The 20,240-nt window shown below is 37.4% G+C and overlaps 1 protein-coding gene across 1 annotated transcript; it reads right to left on the bottom strand.

Moving 5' to 3' along the window:
• On the bottom strand, window positions 1–19,268 carry LOC137265280 (mitoferrin-2-like). Its single transcript, XM_067800639.1, has 5 exons — window positions 18,865–19,268; window positions 11,721–11,940; window positions 9,076–9,132; window positions 7,439–8,021; window positions 1–2,965 (listed from the first exon to the last, which is right to left on the bottom strand). Exons 1-4 carry the CDS (start codon window positions 18,985–18,987, stop codon window positions 7,456–7,458), a joined length of 966 nt encoding a protein of 321 aa, XP_067656740.1. The 5' UTR covers window positions 18,988–19,268; the 3' UTR covers window positions 1–2,965; window positions 7,439–7,455.
• Window positions 19,269–20,240: the final 972 nt, after the last annotated feature.

The following is a 20,240-nucleotide window of genomic DNA, read 5'->3' as shown; positions in this document are numbered from 1 at the left end:
GAATGGTATTGGCTTATGTGATGATTCAGCATACAACAAGGATCTGAGGTGCGAGATAAACCAGTACACATGTAAAGCTGAAAGACTGAAATAATCATTGATCTCAGAGACACAGTACAATATTAATCTTGTCACTACAATAACATCACCAATAATGTTTCAGCACAGATTTTCTAAGAAATACTAGCACAACCACAATGGATTTTTGTTTTTCTGATCCCTCATCTCTACTGGTCAGGAATTTGAAATTTTCCAGAACTTGCAAGCTGGATGAAGGTTCTTCATTTCTAGGTAAGAATTCAGCAGCCCCTTTTCACATAGCTTGGTGTGGGCTTTGTGATGCACACTGAACCACAATAATCACTGATATAGAAGGTACCTTCTGCATATGTATTGAAGGAGTAGGGCGTTGTGGATGAGCTGTCTAAGGTGCCAGACAAGTAATCCAGCAAGCATGAAGGGCAGGGATCGAGCCCACCTATGACCGGGTGTAAAAACCTTTGAGTCAACATTGTGTGCAGACACTTTCAGCGATGTCACAACCCCTTGACTTATGCATCTAGACTTACTGGTAAACAGTCTTGCAATACTGCATCCAAATAAGATTTATTCAAATATTCAAAAGACTCAACTCTCTTCAAGCAGACGTTACTTTTGGCATACATGGTAAATCTAAACTGCCTTCCTTGTTCAATGATATCAAGGCAATTCTATCCAAGAATAAATATATGAAAATTCCATATATCTGAGGATTCGAGACCGTACTTTAAATTTTGTCATTAATTCTTACCATATATGAGCTTGGACATCAAGAGGCCAAGATTCTATTTACCATCCAAAAATATAATATTATGATTCTATGTATACGTGGCATACAGGCTTATTAAAGAAACTACTGCATTCCATTTAAATAACACTGTCAGTTGAATTATTGCAGAGAGACTGAATGATATCATAATGCTCAGTAGTGAGTGTTTGAAGACGGAACCTGTCCTCTCCATGCAGGTCACCAGTGAACATCGTGACAGGCTCAAGAACTAAATGAATCATTCAGATGCTAATATTACAATTGTTTTACAAAAATTGTGAACAAAAATAACAAAACCTTCTTGTGTGCTATGCTGTCTAGAAATAATTCATGGAATCACAAGATGTCTGGTTCCATCGCTGTTAGCATAAACGTTTTTGTATGTACTAAACAACAAAGTATTTGAAGGAGTTCTTAATCACATTGATGTTGTTAATTTAATCATATAAATCCTAATGTAGATGTATATTATCATTAGAAGTTGGAAAGTGGTGAAGGGGCAAGATGTAGCCCAGAAACACTAAGTGGTAATTTTTAAAGAAGTTTTAAATTCATACCATACATTGTTACCCTAAAGTTGTGTACTTTTATACGAAGAAATTTGTTGTGGATATTTCGAGAAAAAAAAGAGCGCATCAGCCTTTCTAAAAATATGCATACATGATTCAAAACAATGACCATATACAGATTCAAATTTGAAATCTGATCTCATTGAAAAAGGTCTTCTGAAGTACCTTGTTATGTCCAATTAGAAATAAACTGAAACATAAAAACATTTATAAGTGTCCCAAACTACTTTAACCTTATACTAATCCATGTCATGCAGCTTGGCTAATGGTTAGTATGGATAGAAGACAAAAATATTAGTCTAGATATATAGCTAGTATCATGGAAGTGATCATGCAACATACATATATCATATATGTTGAGTTACCACTAAACCGAACACTTGTTGAGTATACTGTTTTCACAATAAACAAAACTGACTTATCCCTTCTACTTTCTCTAACAAATCACCTAAAAAGCCTATGTCTGGCTAAGAGGAAGCAATTCATACTGTGAGTCATCTCGCACCTCAGAATTGGTAACAATCGAATAGATCTGATTCTGCAACAAGCATTGATATTATTTTCACTTTCTTCAAATTTTAACAATGACAATTTGACTGAAAAAGATAAACAATGTTCTTTGGAGTTTCTTCAGATCAACCAACACTGAGAAAGTTCATCTTTCCACACGTGCAGTCAACATGATTCATGTAAAATAAATACTGACAACACTGAGAAAGTTCATCTTTCCACATATGCAGTCATTTTTCTCATCACATTGGTAACGTTCCCGTCTAGTAGGCCAAGGTCAGATGCATAATATCCCCCTTCCTTGGCCGACACTGAGAAAGTCTGCTTTCTACAAATGGCAGCCATTTTGGACTTCTTTCACAGGGTTGAACTGGGCAAGTTCTTCTCACCACAATCACATTCACCGCACTCACACAATTTATTCATCACTTCAGGAATAGTTAGGTATATAAATCCAGTACAATCATCTCACTGGATTCTGCAATTAAAACACACCTGGCACATTGTAAAAGTTCTTCTTTCAGCAAAATGCCCCAGGTTGGATATGTCATTAAAATTACCCATCATGTGAAAGTTCTTCCAACAAAAGGGAAATACCAGATCTAGTTGAAGAATAGAGCACTAAAATATTATTGCACTGCTCGTGTGTAAAAGTCTCTCTTCTGACACCCAGGCAGCACCGTTGTATAGCCAAATAACTTCAAGTTACCTTACTAACAGGCTCACATGACATGTTTCCCAGGCAACAGTCACATGACCTGATGAATCCTTGGCTTTACTTTCTGACAGTAACATTGTCAACGGTTGAGTGGAATATAACCAGTTGTATAAACTGTGGAATATTTAAGATAAATTCAGCCATAATGGACAAGCACTCCTTGAGGAATTGTGGACCATAGGTTAGGATGGACGACGAGGATGACGATACTCAGTCCATGGCTAGTATTGGCCAGATGCAGGTTACATGGTTTAGAATCAGAGGCTATGATTGGACAATTGCTGGTCACATGGTGGCAAATTAAGGTGAAGCTGTGTGTATGGGACAGTCTCCATTACCAGTTGTTCAGCTCTGGAATGACTTAAAATACACCGTAATTAGACAAGATGATATAGGCTATGCACCTGTTAACAAAAGCATTGGACAGGGGTTTGGAAAACATTATTGTTTGCATAAAAGCAGTTTGTTTTAGTGTTCTGCCAAGAATATGTATTTATAGCATTACTGCAATTGAAAACGATGTCCCTCAAGATGCTCAAAGGTAGTTCTAGATAATGTAAGGGAACTTTCACATGTTAAGGAAGCAGTATTAAATGGTTACAGACTTTGTCATAATGTGAGTCTTTTGAAAAGTAGATTCGATAAAAAAGTAAAAATTGTCACAAACACAACAGAGGATAAAAAGAGCACTGTTCTAAAACTATCAATTTCTTGGCAAAACACTGTACAGTATATCTTTAATTCACTTCAGTAGATATCCAAATATATATAATGTCAGACCATGAATAAATACAAAACACAAAAAAAGGGAATTTAAAAATATTTCTGTTTTCAGTTATCAATGCTTTCAGTTAAACAAAAATGTTTTCCATATTCCAAACAACTCTGATAAAAAAACCAAAAAACTGAAACAATTCAAATCTCTAATAAAGGAATGCTTTAAAAGAAACAGGCAGCTAACTCTTATGTCAGTATAAATGTCACTCATACTAGTAAAGTTGGCTTTCATTTATGACGCATATCTGATAACAAATAATTTTCAATTCAAAATATATTCTACACCGAATTCCAAAAACTGTAATTAATCTGACAGACTTGAAACTAGTAATACAGTATTTCAGAGTCATGTCTAATTGTTAACTAATTTGTCTCAACCATGAATTCAAACAACAAATTTCTAAAGGTCATTTAAATGGATGGTGGTCACTATCTACTTTATGAAAGTATAAAGAGTAGGCTAAGACAAAATTTGTCTAACATATATCTAGTCAGCTTTCATGTATGTAGTAAGCTTTCTATGGGTCTTTCTAACTTCTTACATGTACCTCTAATCCTGTAGTCCTGTTGTTAATTATCTAAGCTGTTGTGATGAAATGTATGCTGGATAACAGAAACTAATAGTTACACCTGTTACATTTAAAACAATTCCTATAAATAAATAAATCACACCCTGTAAACAACAATAAAGTGGACATAAAATCCACAAAATATGTAGAAAATACAGACACACCTCAATCGCTAAGGGTTTGACATGACTGGGAAATGAAACCATTGTTTGAAAGTTGCTAAGGTTTGTCTGTATTGTCCAAAAAGCCATACAAGTTAAGTGCAAGCCCACATTACTAAGAAACTAATCTTCAAATGCAAACCAAGACAATATGACGAGCTGATGTGTGTATTTCACAGTAAGAACTGCCTTGGGATGACGCTGCTTAACATTAACAGCAAAATGGCTGCTAAATCATTCATAGAAGTCTGGATCAATGCTACATTTTGTGACACAATTTCAAACAACATGGACTGATATGAAGCTGAAGTTCAAAATTTCACATACTTTCAGCCTTCCCTTCTTGTCTTTGGACTTCATTTGACTGAAAATAGTGAATGAGCTGAGATGTCACTTTCAGTAAAGCATGACTTGGGGCCATCAGACATGGGCATGAGTAGACTCAAATCACTGTCCTTGGCATGATAAGCAAATGTTTTAACCACGAGGCTACCTCACTTTCCGTGGAAAGATCACTTCAAATATAAGTAAGAGAGCATTAATCTACAGCAATGATAATGTTTCCCTAAATGTACAACTAAAATATCAGACGGCCATGCTGCTATCCATATGCCTAAGTAACTTAAGGGCTTGTGCTTTATGAAAAAGATATTATTAATTGCAAACATCCAAGAGAAAAAAATTGCTACCAATATCTATACCCTATTTTACATATGGAGAATCAAAACGGAGTGTCTTTTGATATCACATATGTCACCATGAGTTAATAAAGTTACAGATATCAAAGCCTTTCCACATAAGTTTTTACTTTTAGCAACAAGTGTTGACATGTTTCGTAACAGAAGACACGAGGATGAGATTCTATTTACCACAAAAATCACTCATTAGTTTTCATGGATCTGCCATTAGACTTGTAGTGAAGAAACGTCTTAGCATTGTGACGTCATCAGGATTTTGATATCACAGCATAGTGCGGCATGTAAAGGATGATGTCAAGGCGTTGTACAAATCCTTCTGTCAACATGAGCAAGTGAGGGAGTGAGGGAGTTTTTACACCGCTTTTACCAATATACCAGCAACATCACGGCAGGGGACACCAGAAATGGGCTTCACACATTGTACCAATGTGGGGAATCGAACTAAGGTCTTCGGCGTAGCAAGTCAGCACTTCAACCACTAGGCTACCAGACCGCCAAACTGTCAACGGATATTTTGAGATATCGTTTGATCTCACACAAGAAATATCTCCTGAGAAACAGTTTTGATTGATAAATAATTTTAAATGAAATACCATGCTCCTTGAGAAAGTTTATATTTGCCCAAAACTTATTCCTGTGGTTATAAACAAAACTGATGATCATCCACAAAGTTGTGTCATCTCAAAATTGATGATGTGAGGTTGCTTGAGAAAAGAAATGATCCTGAATCTTGACAGCAAAATATGAAATATCCCTCTGAAAAGGGGGGCAATAATGTGAAATACACACCTCAGTATTGTTATGCATGATTAAAAGAGTGAAAAGGAAAGCAGGTGATATTATAAGTCATGTGTCCAAAAGTACAAAAGAAATTTTATAATCTGCATTTAACATGCCTGAAGCAATATCTCATACAGCTCTACTAGTGTCTACGAACTACAGAAACTTCAATCAATCATGAACCAGTTTCAAGCAATGACAAGCATTAGCAAATAGTTTCCTTGTTGAGAAGAAACATCAACAGCAAAGATGATTACTTCTTGTCTATCTCTTAATTCAGAACAATCTCCAACACTCTGTACTCTAGAAGAGCTGCATAAGTACTGCAAGGCATATTTACTGCTTCATTACAATAAAGATATTTTTTTTCAGTTATTTTGAGTTGTAAGTATACTGACACATGACAAGTTTCTTGAGTATATTGAGAGAACCACCACCATTGATGACTGAAGGGAGATAACTCACGTTATGCATAGATAGCAATACATTACATGGCTTCAAATAAATGTGATGGTTATTAACTCAACCAATAAAAAAAACTAAGAGATTGCTAATTTATTGGAGCTTGGGGCTGGTGGGAATCAAGGGTGAGATAACACGGAATTAAAACTTGTCCCCAAACATTGGTCCTACTCTTCATGATGCTCCCCTCCAAGTTTTAAATACAGTGAGACCCCAGATACCTGGACCCCAAATATCCAGATATTCAGTTACATGTACCATTTACACAAAAATGAATGTGTCCGCATATCCAGGTCGTACTGTACTACTAAAGTTACAAATTAACTTACTGACATAACATTTTGTCAAGCCGCCTTTAAAATATGAATTACACTTTTTCATGCCCCCTTCCTGTAACATACTATGCAGCAACTCTCCCTTGAATCAACCTTTCAAAGTAATAAATAGCAGGTCCATGAAGAATGCCTAAAGTGATGATTATACCTCCCTGTATCAGCATTAACCAGTTTTGAACAGTAGTTGAATTATCTCCCTTGGAATTAGGCCTCAAGGTGAAATCTATTGCATAACCTTATTGACATCTGTTTTACGTGGAAGTTGTTTTTCAAATTTTATCAGCGATTGATTAACCAAATTTATGTTCCCATAAGACTGCACTCTTAACTGTTAACTGTTAACTGTATTTAGCATTACTATAAGCAAAATATAATGGCACATCCTGAGAGCTACAGTTTCGCATGTACATTCAATATGTGGAATAGCTTCACGAAAGTCCCAGCCCACCGATCTGTTACACAACACTCTAAGGACCATGGTTGACAAACAATAAGCTGACTATTTGTAAAACTAACCCATATGAAGAAACTGATATATTTGCAGAAACCTTTGGATTCATGGACCTTCAAAAATCTAACTAAGTCTGGCAACAGATACTACTGAGATATTTACCCTTTTTTCAAACTAATAACAAATAACAAAAATTCTGGACCAAAAGTACAATTAAAAAATTCATCATGCATGCATAAACTGAAACGTATTGAGAAGCAAATTCAATTACAATCACAGAACGCTATTTCACAAACTGTACGTTAATGATTTGTTCCTAAAATATCTCTCAAACTACATATTTCATTCCATTATTTAGTGGAGAGTGATTATTCAACTACAGTTATTTTCCCTGGCTTGCCCATTTCATCATTTTCAGTTTAACATAAGACAAGTTAGTGTTCTCTGGGTGTCAGACGTTCATTATCAAGAATACCTTAATAATAATTTTCCCCTCATATACTTAAGTATATATGAAAGCAATGAGAACCTTTCTGACCATTGCCAATGCAAGATCCTGCTAGCAGCCAATGATCAGTCTAAACTGACCAATGACAATACCTTTCGAAGATCACATGTCATCTGGAGGACGCAGCAGTAGCAGCATGCACGGGCATCGATTTGACAGGCGACGAGAGGTAGCGACTGTCATCTCTCTGCTTTCTCGAAATCGTGAACTTGAAGAACTCGTACACAGACCACGATATTGCTGTCGAGGGCATCTGGTAGATCACTCTTGGCTGAATGCCTCGAAAGTAACCGGTAATTCCTTGAAACTCGTAAACTGTCCTAAAGGCAGCTGCCATCCCATTCACATATGAGATCTTAGTCCGAGCGCACTGCTCCTGCGTGTTGAGCAGGGTTTTGCAAACGTCTAATGGCATGGTTGCAGCAGCAGCAACAGCACCTGCTAAAGCACCTGATATCACGTGACTCCAAGGGTCGTACTGTCTCTGATTGTTTAGGCAGTCTTGCATAAATTCGTAAGTCATGAAGTGCAAGCATTGGAAAGGAATATTCATAGTCAATTGTGTTGTGAAGCTCCGATAGAAGGCTCGAACACCCTCCTCTTGAACTACTGTCTTTGCACATTCAACACATGTCCTGTATGGACTTCCATACACTTGCATTCTCTGCTTGACCACTGAAAAAGTAACAGAAAATATTGTTAGAATTATTCTGGACAACAACAAACTTAATATTCATTATGTCGTGAGAATGATGTGACACTAGAAATCATACATTGTTGTGCATGAGCTAGTTTTACGCCATATTCCACCAATGTGATGGCAGTTGATAAAAGAAATGGACCTGATGCATCGTACCCATGTTGGAATCAAACTTGGGGTTTCAGTGTGATAAGCCTCCACACCGGAATTGACCCAGGTCTGTTGAAATACAAGTATCAATCACCTGGAAATACCTCTGCCTTTCAAACACAATTGTTAGGTGTCTCATGCACAAAAAACAGTACATTTGATAACGTGTGTAAGGTGTCATATGTGATGTCAACATTGCATTTGCTGTAACATCAAGATACACAGCTGCTGAGAGAATGCCATAAAAGGCGACTATGCTTGTAGAAAGAGGCGACTAATGGAATCGAGTGGTCAGGCTCGCTGACTTGATTGACACATGTCATCGGTTCATGCTCATGTTGTTGATCACTGGATTGTCTGGTCCGCCTATTGTCTGGTCCACTCGATCATTTACAGATCGCCGCCATATAGCTGGAATATTGCTGAATGCGGCGTAAAACTAACTCACTGTTGAGAGATGACAGAACAGTGTATAGATTGGAGACAAACGATTGGTTAACAGCTTGAAAGATGCAATCATTTATCATGATTGCGGTGGTGTTACGCCTGTAAAGTATTAAGGGCAATCACTTACCACTGGAAGCAGGACCTAACATTCTGAATACAGTGCTAACTTTCAGCACTATTCAGCAGTATTTATTTAACACTGAACTTCAGAAGGATTCAGGACCTAACATTCTGTATGGAACACTTACCTACAGCACTATTAGCAGTATTTGTATAACAATAAACTTCGTTGGGATCTATGACACAACATCAAATATATATGCAGCAATAAATGCCGGCAAGATCATAGCTACAAAATGTTAGCAAAATCACATATATACAACTCTGGACCTTCAGAAAGATTCATGACAGCATCATATGTACAACACTAACCTTCAGCAGGATTCATGACAGCATCATGCAACACTGTAGCAACACAGCCTGCAGCTCCTGCAACAAACCATCAAAAAATCAAAATACAAAACATTTTTTTCTCTCTGATTATCTTCTTATGCATGTAGATTATTATACCGTACACTCATATGAAATCTACACCTGGAGAGAAGTATGTCAATGGCCTATTTTACTAAGGTTCATCATTATCTCATGAAATGTATGGATATACTGGTAAAACAAGGTTAATCTTTTCCATGACATGTATCACAAAATGATCTTGTAATATATCTTGATATTTATCAAATAATTTCTACTGGTGATTTTTAATATCTTGAGCATATGTATCTCTAAGAATTACGATACAGGCTTGCAAAGAATTTCATACGAAATACTAATATGGCTGATCTGTTCAATCTGTTAAGATCAAACGTCTGCCTTCTCGTCAATCCTCATCATGGTCATCTTAAGAAAAACAACCATTTCCATAAAAACACATCAATACTGCCATTGTTATAGCAAAGGCTGATGGTTTAATAACCTGTCAGACTGAACCAGAAGTCATCAACAAATATAAGATATTAATAACACCATAATGTGAACATATCTGCTATAATCAGCTTAGCAATTTGATTGAAATCTGTGGGATTAGGGATCATAAACTGTCATGTACAATCAATGGATTACAGCTAAGCTACCATTGTTTTGAGACTGTGGGTCCTCTACTTAAGTCAAGTTTATTTGTTTACATGGTTTCGAAGTTCATAATAGCAGAGTTTAATTAATTAATTAATTGAAACTTCGCAAATTATTGAACAGAAAACTGATGTATATTATGCATTGTCTTAGCGAACTCAAATCTTGAAGCATAACACTGTACAATATGCTAGTTGAACATGACTGTTACAATCCTAGTTTTCATGAAATTCTGAATTGCAACTTTCTAATTTGATACGCCAGTTAGTTATATTAAAACACTACAGTGAATGTTTCACTCAAAGACTTGAATAGACAACTATCTTTAGACAGTAAGCTTATTAAGTAAACAAATTGTCAACTCTATGAAGCATGGCCAATCATGTCTTCATGATGGACATAATCAACACTCAACTTTATGTTTTTTTCTGAATGTCAAAATAGACATGACTGATGTTAGTTGGCCTTTCTCATGGATTTAGCAACCTATCAGTTTTCCTTTGAACCAATCAGTGGATATATTCAAATTACAGTGAGTAGAATACAAGTTTATATTTCATCATTGAGTAATGTTTGGGTTAATTTTGTGCAAATGTGTGATGGTAGGACTAGTTCTCAATAAGACGACAAAACAATATTTTCTGTTTGTTGAATCCATACAACAAATAACCCATGGGGAGCTAGTATGGTTTCATGCCACTTCTAGCAATATTCAAACAATACCATAAGGAGGGACACCAGAAATAGGCTTCACACATTGTATTTATTTGGGAAATCCAACCAGGCCTTTGATGTGATAGGCAAACATTTTAACCACATGTCCATACCACTGACTCATGGCTGGGAGTTGTCATTTGGCCCCACTTTTCAAATTTCTCAACTGAACACTGCATTACAGACAGCAGTCATGAACATGCCTCAGGTCACCCCCCAACTTAGTATAGGAAGCATGATGAAATAGTTTTAAATTACTAGTAACCCTTTGTAAAGAATATTGTTTACATCAATCACTTAAACGTAGCCATCTGCGAGAACAGAAGAATTATTGATCCTTGTGTTGTTCAACCTCTGCACCACCTGGTGCCACGCATCCTGATAACACCAGCCAATACCACATGATAATTGCATTCCATCAATACTTGTCCCACGCAGGTGAGCTACAGGACACAACACTATCACACATTTTTCTACAGCACCATAGAGCTATCAACTATGTTATTACTTTACCATAAGCACCACAGCTGGGAATAACCTGTTGTATATGTAATGGTCGTGTTATCTGATTCATACATTATTAAAGTTTGTAATCTTCATAATAAACCAGCATATGAATTCGTTTTTGTTTTGCCCATTGCCGACCAAACCAACAGATAACAATGTGGCTGAATAAGGCCTAATATTGAAAACTGACTGCAGCAAATTTCAAGCAGGTTCAATTCTATTGTAAATTTGATCAATATTTTTTGCTTTCAAAGCCCCTTGTATACATAGAAAATATAGGATGACAAAATGCTGCCACAGCATATTCAGTATCAGTCATCAATCATACCACAATAAAATTAACCGTCCAACCACCTTTCTCACAATGGAGGCAGCTATCCATACTGAAGTGCAAAACAAATGCAACTCTGGCTTCTTGTCAATGTTTTTAACGAGAAGACATAAACATGAACGCTTATTTTTATGAGATTCTATTTTTTAGAAATTTGTATTTCTATTGCAGTTCAGTATATGTATACGACAGAAACCAACATTCTATGTCTTGTTGAGGTTAACCTTATATGTGCCATTTGACCAAGTCATGTGTTTTTGTCAAGTTAACCCATTATAGGTCATTACTCCATCCAACCTCTTTCTCTTTCAGCCCAACCTCAAAATTATATTTGAAAATAACCCTCTTGGTCTGCTGCACCATCCTGTCTTTCCAAACAATGCTGAAGTTAACCTACCATTTGCCAAGTGATTGCCCTGCTTCCCTTTACTGAGCGTTGACTTGATCTTCTCGTAGCTAGCGAAGTACATTGCATGTGCAGGTCCAGCCCCCACCACCATGGCACTTATTCCACGCACAGTGTTCTTGATGCCTTCATATCGTAGGATCTTCACGAAACCATCAGCCAGGCTGCGATAGTTGGCGTTGGGATCGGGCACAATACTCTGCATCCGAGTCTAAAACAAAATAAGTGAGTTCAGTTTTACGCAACACTTAGCAATATTCAAACAAGCAGTGTCACAAAGGTGACATAATTCCTCACTGCAAATTATCAAATAAAAATTAAGAAGTAATGAAAGCATAGGGTTGTAGTATAAAATGAAGTTAAATGTCAGCAAAGGTAAGATCAGTCAACAAAAGTATGATCAGTCAAGAAAAGTAAGATCAGTCAACAAAAGTATGATCAGTCACCATGTATGAGAGTTACATGAGATTGAAATCTATGTGAAGGTCAACCAAGTCAACTGGGCCCTACGCCTACCCTAGGTGAAGCTTGGTGTCAGATATGAAGAAAATCCTCTGAACGGTTCTACAGATATTTAAGTCAAGGTCACCAAACCTGACTGCGACTTTTCTCATACTGTGATGAACCTTGGTACCAGATATGAAAGAATCTGGACAACAGTTCTTAAAATATTCCAATTCATACATACACCTGCTTTGCACTGAACAAGTAGCAGGAGATAATAACACAGCAGAGGACACTGGAAATAGCTTCACACATTGTACTCATGTGGGGAATTAAACCCATATCTTCAGCGTGAAGAGCGACTGCTTTAAGTTTAAACATTAGGCTACCCCACTGGTCCTAAACCAAAAGGAAACTGTTATCAGTAGTGAGGGACATACCATTTATTCAACAGGTAATCAACAAACAAGTGTGGTGACATGTCAATTTCATACATGATAAAAAAGCTGATTCAAATGATGCATCAGATTACAGAGCTGCTTTTCTTAACCAAATGAAAAAATCAAAATAATTTCAAAAAGGGGGATCCCTGCATCTAAATACTTCAAGTTACATTAAAAAGGTAACTTAATGATCAGAAGGGTGTTTTGTTATTTTTCATTATATCAGCACCTTATATTCTCAAGATATCACATGACCTGCAACAGGATTCTTTCCCTGAATCCTTATCATAATAATTGCAGAGTTTCCCCACATTCTATATTCCCTACATCCTATAATCCAACACTGGCTTCAACAACAGATTATGGGAATCACATTCAATTGGGCTGTTACCATGACATCACAATCAAATGACATCATAATCCATCTGCATCTGAGGCTGGTTAGCTGGAGTCATTACACTCCAGATACTGTTATGAATGTGTACAACCTTTAAAAGTTGGGCGATGATGCTGGCTGATACAACAAATGTATAAAAACTTAACACTCCTCAACAAACCTTGCAAAATTTTACCTTTTTTCATGTTGATTAACTAGTATTGAATTACAGTCTATTTAATTCCATTTGAGGCAGATGAAGTGCTCATTAACACACAAAAAAGGTATTTGTCAATCCCAGACTGCGCTTAACCCCAAGTGATTCCTGAGAAGGGAAACATGTACCATATTTATTGACATGTACAACTCTAGTAAAACCTGATACAGTCTCCCCAGTGTAGTTTGATATTAGCTAGTCGGTTTCATTCATCGTGACCGATGACTTGCTCACAAACACAAAATATAATAATTGCAACAAAACCAAATTTTGCAGTCACATGTAATCAACAGACCAACTCTAATGGATTGCCTCATAATTATGGACACCTGAATATATTGTTTTGGTTAAAGAAACGGTCATTATTTTGGGATTTTTTCATTGTGAGGGGGCACCAGATGCTGCTAGAACAGTCAGGTGTGCTAGCTGCACGTATGAAATTGACATATCACCACACTTGTTTGTTGATTACCTCACTGTTCTACCAGGGAGTGGGCCCTCCTTGTAATACAGCAAAAAATGACAAAAAAATAATGATTGAATTTTAAACAAGTTTTTTTACTTGAGTTCTATTTCATGTATTTGTCAAAAATTTGGTTTTACTGCAATTATCAACTTACTAGAGTTCAAGAAACGTGAAAACTAACAGTAGGACTATTTCTATTTTCTGTAATGTTACAGTGAGCACTGTGCTCATACAATCATTTCACGTAACTGAAGAGTTACAAAGGCTTTCAGTCTATTTTGAAGTGTAGTTATTGTGCTTTTCTTACTTTTAGCAATACTTTCATCTGGATGAAAAGTACTCTTTCACCAAAAAACCCACATATTATGATCCTAGTTTCATATGCAAATTAATAAGGCATGCAGTTAAAACACAGGGTAAATTGAGAAGGGACGATGTGAACTTCAGTGAAGCGAGGTGAAATGGGGTTTAAGAACATACTTAAGAATATTTTGCTCACATGACTTAAGATGGTTTCATAGCGCTAGCTCACTGATATACCATGGTGCATTTCACTTTCAGCACATTAAGACACATTAAACTGACTCTGTGCTTGCCAGTCCTTGTTTTCCTCATTAAAGCCTAGTGCAAGGCAGGAAATAATAAGTACCATACTTTAACATAGTTTGGTTTGCCATGGCAAGAGATCGAACCTGCAACATTTCACCCTCTGTGTGGACACCCTCTGTGTGGACACTCACTTATCACTACTTCATGAATGCAACCTGCAGGACATTATAAAACATACCATATATAAGTTATACAATAAAGGACTGTACCCGTGAAGGTCCCGGGGTAGAATAGGCCTTCAGCAACCCATGCTAGCCATAAAAGGCGACTATGCTTGTCATAAGAGGCGACTAATGAGATCGGGTGGTCTGGTTTGCTGACTTGGTTGGCATATGTCATCGGTTCCCAATTACGTAGATCGATGCTCATCCAGTTCATCACTGGATTGTCTGGTCCAGACTTGATTATTTACAGACCGCCGCCACATAGCTGTGATATTGCTGAGTGCAGCGTAAAACTAAACTCACTCACTCCTATAAAGGACTGAACATGAAGAATTGTGTAAACCTATTTCATTTCAAACAAAATGTGAGAAACTGTTGCAAAAATTTAAAATTTATTTATATTTCCACCCCAAACTGAAATGAAAATCATGTTACACTGCTTCCTTAAGCAAAGAAAGAACATTTCACTTGCATTACATCCTAAACATTGATAAGATAGATATCTTGCCAATGCAGGCACGTTCCTTCTCCCATGAAACCAACAAATGGCAAGGACATCTTAAATAAAACAATCAATTCCACAGAAATCAGATTCAGTAATGATATGACATGCTTCGATTCAGGTGTGTCAAAAATGAGGACTGACAGCAGATCAACACAACAGTGAAACTCAGAGCGAAGTGTAAATTCTAACCCCACTTTTCACAGGGGATGAACAATTCCTAGTCTACACCTTGACACGGTACAACCCTTCAACAGGAAGTGTGTGTGGTGAGTGACATGTTTCCAGTCATATGCTGTACAGACAGGTCGGCAAGATCATGACTGAAACTGTTTGAAACCAGTAAACCCATGGTCATGGTGTGACATAACAAGACAGGAAAGGGGGAGGGCAATATTAGAATTGGACGGTAATACCAGTTAACATGGGTAACTGGTATATTGCATTTAAACTTCACAATACAAAATACATCCATACACTTTTAGTGAACTTGGGCATTGCTTCAAAAGAAAGGAAACAATAATTTCATTACTTTAAACTATCTGTTACACTCTCACAACAGAATGAAATTCATGCAGCAATACTCTGACACATATTTAGGGATACTAAAACTTTGGCAATACCCACCTCAAACCAATTTCAGAATTATCCATTGAAAAAAAGGCAACTCCACTTCATCTTAAAGCTGTCAACCTTTTTTTCAAAAGATGAGTGTGACTTGCAAACAACTATTTATCATCCACAATAATTCATACCACAGTGGTACAAAGACATGTACTGTACTTAGTTAAGACATCTCACCATACTAAGTCCTTAGATCAAAGGTCATATTGTCAATCACTGGATTATCTGGTCCAGACTTAACCATTAACAAACTGCTGTCATATCGCTGGAAAGTTGCAAAGAGGGACATCAAACAACAAAGAAACAAACTTAAGAAATCTCATTCACCAAGTCATCAATGGGGATTGTATATTTATGCCAATTTTAGCAATATCCCAGCAGTTCAAGGTAGGGGACACCAGAAACAACTTGGGTTTCACACATTGTACATAGCGGGAGAATCAAACCTGAGTCTTTACCATGACAGGATCAATAAGCTCCTCCACCATCCCTCAAACTGCTTTGATGTCATTACTCATAGGGATATCATGTCAGAGCTTGTTTGTCACTGAATTTGATTTCTTGCGCTTCACACACACTACATAAGTCATAAATGAACCCTCGAATTGTTACAGGTCAGACATGAAGGCACGGTGATTTTATTCAACAAGTGGGCTGTACAACCCCCAGGTTACTACAGATAAGGCGTGACCACATGATGCAGGTGCCTTTACTTCTTTGTAATTCAACTGGATGATATCAAAAAAATGAATTGTAATACAGAGTGGGTGAGATTAGTCATATGCACCTCTAATTCCAGCAACATCACTGTGGGGGACACCAGAAATGGGCTTCACACATTGTAGTTTGTTTCTACCCATGTGGGGAATTGAACCCGAGTCTTTGGTGTGACAAGCGAATGCTTTAACCACTTGGCTACCCTACTAAATTGTAATAGATAAGTCATGAAATAACAACACATGATGCAGTTACACGTATAATTAATCGAAGACTGCGAAGCCTCGTTTTGTTACACTTAGCTCTTAAATGTCTTTTGCTTACTCAGTTCTTATCTGCATTGTGACATGTCTTAAAATGGAGCATTTTGGACTCTTAATATTTTCATTTTTTATATCGCAGGCAAGAAGTACATTCTGACAAAACAACAACCAGTTGACTTACACCTAGTTTAATTACTACACGTGGAACAGGTATAAATGTATTGCCTAGGAACTCATCAAACTCTTTACTTGAATAAATTTACTGATTTATGTCACATTTAGATATTTAGAATAAATGTGGACTACAACTTGAAATGCAAATCATTTCAGGTGGCCATGTGGAGTTGTCAATGTTTGACCTTGACTTTCACACTATATTTAGACACAGGCAAATTTATTACAAGTGCTGGCTTTAATACACTCATTACAGACATACCGAAAATGGGGATAACTAGTACATGTGCAAGGTGTTGGTATTTTTCCATCGATCACGAAATAACAATCTCAAAGGCAACATCATATTATCAATCTCAACTCCCTTGGGACAATGTGACCTTAGGTAGTACAGGAATCTTTAGAAAAACAGGGCTGCAGGGAACAATTTAAGACAATCAACAGATCACCAACACTTTATGCTAACAGATCTGGCACAATGCAGACTCCATCATTATATCATTTCAAATTTATTAATACTTGACCCTTAATCTGACACCTGGTAGTCATTAACCATCTTCTCTTTTTTTTGCACAGGGCTACATTTCAGCTGCTTGTATAAATAATTAAGTCAGGTGATCAACCTGAGAAAAACTTTTCCCACAGTCTCTGTTTCCAAGATAATCAACAAAACCTAATGACATCTTTGGAGAAGCACACAATAAGGTTACTGGTATCATTTGCTATACTAGAATTCCTACAGGATTGATTTGGGTCTGAGTGATATATATGATTCCTACTATTCATGCTCTCAATATGGGCAGTTCATGAGAAAACAGTATCTGTTGTCCAATAAATGACAGGCAACACCTTTCAGATATAATCCAGCCACAATCATCTGACATTTTTTAAAAATGCTATTCTAAAATATTGTAACATCAAGTTTAGGAATAATTTAATTTCCATGCATGCATGTTGGTGAGTATGGTGTTATTGCGCATTTAACAATATTTCGGTTTTCAGTGTGATAAGCAAATGCTTTTACCATGAAGCAACCCCACTGCTCCATAATGGTCAGTGTGGGGTCTGCTTTGAATGTTGGTGGATTTAAGTTCAAACATGGATACCCATTCAGACACAGTATGCTGATCCCAAGCAGACAGGTCTTCTAATACGTTCTACTGATACCCACATATGGTGAGTGCAAGGCAGGGGAACAATATCTTTATATATTTTGGTGTGAACCAACCTTCCATTCCCTGGGCAGCCACCCTATGCACCAGGACATGGAGGGGCTAGAATGCAGTTTACCGGGTGCAGCACCAGCCAGGGCTGTGGAACAATTATCCCACCCTTTACGATCCTTAGGGTTAGGCACCCTTTGCAATTCTTAGGGTTTGGGGTTAGGCACTCATTACAGTCCTTAGGGGCAGGGTTCGGGCTTGGGATTAGGGTAAGGTATCCTTATCGATCTTTAGGGAGCACTAACTAACCTGAAAAAGTGCACCTGTCAAGTGCAGTACTCCCAGGATGGGGGGAGTACAAACTACTAAGAGTCATTTATTGAGTCTGGTTTCAAAACTGCTCTAACATTAATACAATTACAAGATGAAGTGTCAGTTTAGTCATGCATGTGTCACTGAAATTAATTGACGTCAGTGAACAGGACCAAGCCGGGGAAAAAAAGTAGATCACTTGTCCTGAGAACAATCACGGTACATTTTAATTTTAATTTTTAAATGTTTGGGTTGAACGTAACTTAAAAAGAATAAGTCCGTTGACATGACACTGATGGGCCCAAATGATTTCCAAAGGGACCTAAATATATGTTCGAGTGTATTTTGAATGGATGCCTGCTTTTTACGCATCATCAATGTAGATGATGTAGCTTGACAGCTGCGTTGTCACTACCGCCATTGAACACAATATTAGATAGAACGTGAAAATGGGCTCGCCAACTAGACTGATGACTCTACGTCACAACTGTAGTGTTACAATATTTACCTCACGTGTACCTTGTTAAGTTACATAACTCGTTGGCTACAAATTGGTATTACATCATCAACTCTAGTGTTGGGGCCTGACACGCGACAGTTCGCCCCTGCGATACCCCAAATCCCTCCCTGTCTCCCTCCGGGTACACCCTTACGCATTTACCTTCACGCAGTCAACGGGGTACATGACACAGTGTTCCATGACTCCGGCCGCCGCCCCTGCCACCATGTGGGTGACCATAGTTGATGATGCTGGCAAGCTTTCATAAGGGTCGTCTTCTTCCATTGTAGATAATATTACGCTCAAGTCCGAGACTGTTTCACACGCCGATCTTTACACGCTACTGCTTTTAACTGTAAGACACACACGTACCCTTGCGGAGCTCGCTAACCGAACTCCGCCATGCTTGCGCTGTGGCAGAAATGTACTACTTTCTAACCGACTAGTTACATTTATTTGGAAAACTCGCATCGGTCACGGTCCGGTAGACACAGTATTAGTTGACGTTCAACACCTGTCATGTCACTCGAGACGCAGAATAATGGCTCAGTTGTTATAATCTATGTACAGAGATACACACGTCACATGACTCTCGGAAAGGATTGTGACTGTATGTCATGTATTGATTGGACCGCCCAGCCTAACAGGATACAACTTCTTTTTTCACCTACTGTATATGAAGTACAGTTTAGTATTGTAAATAATGTGTCAGCCAAATTTCAGAAAAGGGGCGATACTTTGGGTTTAAAATATGTAAGCATTAATTTTGTGACGTGAAAAGGGCTATACAGAGTGTAAACATTTTTAAAAACACCATTGGTCGTTTTGGGGTTATCTTATTATAACGATTATTCGCTGACATTTTCCCACCCCTTAGCAACGGATATTTCATATCTACGTATTTGTTCCGTTAAAATCTGATTATATTCGCCTGGAACTTGACAGTTTTGACAGGGCATAAGAGGGGCATCTGGGATTCTGCCAAATTTTATATACTAATGTAGTTGTACATAATTCCCTAAAGAGTAATGGAAGCAATAATTTACGCAATATGGCTTTCATCTGATTGCAGCCATCGACGCTTATCGTCAGTTCAAGCGGCAAGACGAGTTATGAAGTAAAGGGTAGTTGTGAGGGTGATCTACTCTTTCGCGTCATTACTTTTTCTGACGGAGTGTCTCTAACTGGGACGAAGGTGAACCTGGCTCGACATTAGTTCGTTTCAGGTCAGGAAGCACGTAAACACAAATCGTGGATTAGGATTTTGTCTCGACCAAAAATAATGACAATTTTATTAGGCTAAAGGAAACTCAAAAGAAATGACACAATGCATACAGTGGTAACAGTACTTGAAAGTAAATGTGCCCCCTTAACCAGTAAACAGCATTTTGATCCTCAAAAAACGTGTAAAGTTAACGTGTGTATCCCTCTTTTCTTCAAATTATCAGCTACGGAAAGTTAATGACAGTGAAAATTTGTTTCCGCATAGGCTATGATTCAAATCTATATAAATGGAATATTAATTGTGGAATATTAAT

The sequence above is a fragment of the Haliotis asinina genome, chromosome 15 (genome assembly GCF_037392515.1).
Source record: "Haliotis asinina isolate JCU_RB_2024 chromosome 15, JCU_Hal_asi_v2, whole genome shotgun sequence".
Taxonomy (NCBI): domain Eukaryota; kingdom Metazoa; phylum Mollusca; class Gastropoda; order Lepetellida; family Haliotidae; genus Haliotis; species Haliotis asinina.
This window is presented reverse-complemented; position numbering and strand designations above follow the sequence as displayed.

What these genes read in the sequence shown, in the direction of transcription:
- LOC137265280 (XM_067800639.1), bottom strand. Translation starts at nt 18,987, where the DNA reads ATGGAAGAAGACGACCCTTATGAAAGCTTGCCAGCATCATCAACTATG. An exon ending in GGGCAATCACTTGGCAAATG is followed by an intron (nt 9,133 to 11,720) that starts GTAGGTTAACTT and finishes GGTTTGTTGCAG; the next exon opens with GAGCTGCAGGCTGTGTTGCT. An exon ending in TGTCATGAATCCTGCTGAAG is followed by an intron (nt 8,022 to 9,075) that starts GTTAGTGTTGTA and finishes TTACTTTTTCAG; the next exon opens with TGGTCAAGCAGAGAATGCAA.